Source organism: Haliaeetus leucocephalus, unplaced genomic scaffold (assembly GCF_000737465.1).
Source record: "Haliaeetus leucocephalus isolate CR32 unplaced genomic scaffold, Haliaeetus_leucocephalus-4.0 Scaffold636, whole genome shotgun sequence".
In the NCBI taxonomy this organism is placed as follows: domain Eukaryota; kingdom Metazoa; phylum Chordata; class Aves; order Accipitriformes; family Accipitridae; genus Haliaeetus; species Haliaeetus leucocephalus.
In genome coordinates, this window is record NW_010973072.1 from 4,796,619 (window position 1) to 4,800,625 (window position 4,007).

General features: G+C 46.0%; 1 protein-coding gene across 1 annotated transcript; it reads right to left on the bottom strand.

Annotated features, from left to right (window-relative positions):
• Window positions 1-1,234: 1,234 nt before the first annotated feature.
• SOCS1 (suppressor of cytokine signaling 1) lies at window positions 1,235-2,548 on the bottom strand. Its single transcript, XM_010578452.1, has one exon. The coding sequence runs from the start codon at window positions 2,137-2,139 to the stop codon at window positions 1,516-1,518; it is 624 nt and encodes a 207-aa protein (XP_010576754.1). The 5' UTR covers window positions 2,140-2,548; the 3' UTR covers window positions 1,235-1,515.
• Between the last annotated feature and the right edge of the window lie 1,459 nt (window positions 2,549-4,007).

Genomic DNA, 4,007 nt, shown 5'->3' on the forward strand with positions numbered 1-4,007 from the left:
GTAAGAGCTAATTTTGTAGAGTAAATGATATTAAACAAATTATTCAGTAAGGAACACTACATAACACATACTCGATGTTTCGTAGAAGTGGCTTTAGCTTTAAAAGGAATGTGATTCACAGTAGAGGGAGAGACCTTTTGTCTTCCAAACTCTGAAGATGACTTCATCTACTGCTTACAGTTACTGTAAGCACCATAGATCTGTGCTGATAAGAGTACATTTCTGTGAAAGACTCTGCCTTCTTTGAAGTGATTTGGTTCAGCTGGTCTTCTAAGTCAGCTTTTCATGGATTTCAGGAAATGCTTGGGGGAGGGGAGAATCACTTTATCATAATGCAGGTGACATTTTGCCAAATTAGACATCTCAAGTCATTCACAGTTACAGCTCTATGGGGCACTGATTTTGCATTTTATGAGCAGATAGAAACCCAGTGGTGCCGTCACCAATTTCCTACAAATAGTATTACAAAACAGCCTAATGTATTTTAACTTAGACTCTAAATGCTGTTTAGCCACTAGAAATTAGAGCTGCAACTCTACAGGTTTATGTTCTCTGGATCCTGTCATGGAGCTAAGGCATAGATTCTTTTAAGGTGTCAAGCCTGTGCTCTGTAGATAACCAGGAATTTAAGACAAGAAACACCTTTTTGAAGTCTAAAGATGTCTGCACCTTTGCCATTTTGTGTATGCCAATTTAAAGAGAGAACTAAGCTATCCTTCCCCCAATGCATCATCATGATACAGTGTTCACAGCCTTTTTTAAGTGTGGGAATGGCATTTCTGGACAGTTTTGTTTTTCCCCGCTGACATTCATGTGGTTTGGTTTTGTCAGACAGCAACCCCTTCTTGCTTAGAGCCTTGTAGCTTTTAACAGAAATAAGGCAAGCTAGAATTGGTGCAATTAGCTCAGCAAAGGGTTTGATTCACCGTTTCAAACACTGTGCACCACTGTAGCCTTAACACACTGTTCCTGCTCTCGTGGATTTAGAAGAGAGCTAGATTCCTGGGCAGATTCATCCAGAGTACATTTTCTACTTGCTTACATCTTTCTATTTTAGGCTTTTTGGGGCAGGAATCCTCTGTCTGCTGGACTAGCACTAAAACAGGCTAGTTTGGTAGGGCAAAGAGCAGGACCATGTAGAGACCTGTCTGCGCTTACACACTCAATTAGCAGTTGAAGTTTGTCAGCAGAATAGGCACCAGAGCCTTTAAAAACAGAGATGCTTTCTTTTTTTTTTTAAAAACTTTCACAATAAAGTTTATTACGTTAATATCATTAAAAATATTATAAAATAATAAAATATTCTGCTTGGCAGAAAAGTTATGCCAGGGTTTTAGAACCCCAGGTTTGTGCAAACAGTTTTTGTAAACATAAGAAGTCAAGTGTTCAAGTTGCATCCCAAAATACAGTAAATTGCTACAAAAATAAGTTTGCTCGCTGTCAAACATGTTTAAAAACCCAGGAAGCTGGATTTCTTTACGCATCTCCCGTGTCCCTATACAGTTAATGCTGTACTTATATCTGAAATGGGAAGGATTTCAGATAGTCCTTTAAAACAGGATTGAGGGGGATCTGGTTTAAGTTGTCTCTTCCAAAAGTCTTCACAATGCTCTTCCGGCAGAGCTCCTGCAGGGGCTGCACACGGACTTTGCGCAGGGGGGTAACCAGTACCTTCCTCGGGGAGCTTAGGTAATGTTCCAGCAGCTTAAACAGACAGTCAAAAGTCTCTTTGCTGCCATCCAGGCTGAAACGCCCAGTCTGAAAGTTTATCCGGATGCTGGTGGGCCCAGTCGCAGTCTTAACACTGATGGCAAAGAAGCAGTTCTTTTGCGTGCTGTCCCTGATGAGGAAGGTGCCCTCGGGCTCAGACTTCAGCTTCTCGTGGGCAGCACTGACAGTCAGAGGTCCCCAGTAGAAGCCACAGGCATCCAGCAGGCTGCTTGCTCGAGTGATGCTACTAAAATCCGCTTGCGAGCGAAAGGTTCGGAAGTGTGTGTTGCTCGGTGCCTGCACAGTGCTGGGCCGGCCTGGGCCGTGGTAGCCTCGAGCCTGCGAACGATCCCGTGCTGGAGGGTCAAGTAGACATCTCGGGTCTGCTGCAACTGCGTTATCTGCTGACACCTTGCTGTGCGCTACCATCCTACAGCCTAGACCAGCGGATGCGGTCTTCCATAGCGTCAGCGGCTACGGCAGGGCAGCTTTCCAGCAGCTATTCTGAAATGCCAAAGAGAGACACGATGTGAGATCCCCAGAGAAAAGCGGCTGCAATCTCTGAATGACCAAGTCTTCCATTCACATGCCTCCCACTCATTATAAAATAATAAAATATTCATTTGCCAATTTACACTGGGCAAACAACCGCTCACTTTCTGACAAGATTAGCAGTCTACCGCTACGACAAAGTCCACAGCCCCAAAAATACTTAGCAAGGATCACTAACAGCTACAACAGATAATGCAGTTTCCCTGCTAGGAGTCCACGAAAGTGTATCCGGACCTAGAGCGAGTCAAATGACGGGACCCTCTCAATGAGAAGTTAGCTTGTGTACGCTCCATCCGATTCTCAAGTTTTTAGAGAACAAAGCAACAAGGTTTTACAACCAAGTTACCAATTTCTCTGCACCTCCCTCCTTCCCTTCCCCAATCCCAACTGAGATGTCGGAACTTGGACATCATCATCAGTTGGTGCATTGTGTGAAAAAGAGAAAGCGGGTGAAGGAAATGTAAACTCTGCAGCTGGGTATGTCTCCCGATAATTGGGGAAGACGGCGAGGTGAACAGGTGCCATTGTGCAACTGAAGCGTAACTCGGAAGGGCAGCCTGTAACACTGCCAATTTACACAGTAATCCTAAAACTGCCTTCCTCTCTCCTGTTAACCTGAGGCTCTGCCATAAAAGGCAATTTCCCATTCCCCCAACTTTCCCTTGGGACAGCAATGCTACAACCTCGCTAGCTTACACAAATCAACCTCTATGAACCCTTAAAGCATTACTCCTCAGTCTCTCTCTCTCTTTTTTGTATTACATGCACTTTAAGTGGCCCAATCTAAATTGCTTCCTATTGATATATCTTTCAGCATGAGGGACTAAATTCATCCCTCGTGTTACTTCAAAGGAATTAGCAGTGCTGCACCAGGAATGAGTTTGGCCTGAAACATCTACCTCTGACAGTGTGGTTCAATACGTCTCCGCTGGCTGCCTTGACCTTACTGGCAAGCATAGATTTTAGGATTTATCCCCATAGTCGGTTATAGATCTGCAGCAGCAGCTTGTTGAGAATCCTTGAAGTATTCTCAGAAATGAATCCCTCAGCCACGTTACGGTTCAGGGTAACATGCTAATGAGGATTTCAAAGAAAGTACGCAGCCGGATTCCTGTCTGTGCTAATTTAACGACTTGATGTTTGGTTTCATTTAGGTCATATTACCTCCTGAAACAGCAAAGAGGGCTGTAAAATCCTTATGCTGGCAAATAACAGGCTGAAAGTAGCATTGGGCTTTCTTTACACAGCAGAAGGAAACTGATGTCAGTTTTTCCAATTACTGGGCCAGGATCGTTGCTCAGTGTTTAAAGTTAACAGAAATGAAATTTCAGGGCACTCTGGCGAGAAATAAGCACTAAGCCCGAGATCTAAAAATCCCCAGCAGAAGCCGTCCGTAGCCAAGAGAGCCTTTGCCGTGCCTCTCCCGAGAGCGCCGAGCAAACGCGGGGCGCGCCGGTCTTCGGAGCCCGAAAGCCCGAGCTGGCGTCCGCTGCGAGGCTGCCCCGACCCCGCCGCAGCAGAGCCTTCGGCGGGGGCCCGGCCCCGGCTCGGCCCGGGGGCTGCTCCGCTTCCCACCGCCTAGCGAGGGTGCGGCGTCCTTGGAGAAGAGCGGTGCCGTCCGAAAACCGCTGCGCGTCCGCTTTATTGTTTTTCCCGCTGCTTTATACCGGGCTCGGGAGCTCCGTCTTGAGCACGGACGTTGAGCCAGAGAGGGAGGAAAAGAAAAAAAATGGAACCCAAAAAAA

Bases quoted from the DNA above. Each gene is read 5' to 3' on its own strand.
- SOCS1 (XM_010578452.1), bottom strand. From the start codon at position 2,139: ATGGTAGCGCACAGCAAGGTGTCAGCAGATAACGCAGTTGCAGCAGAC.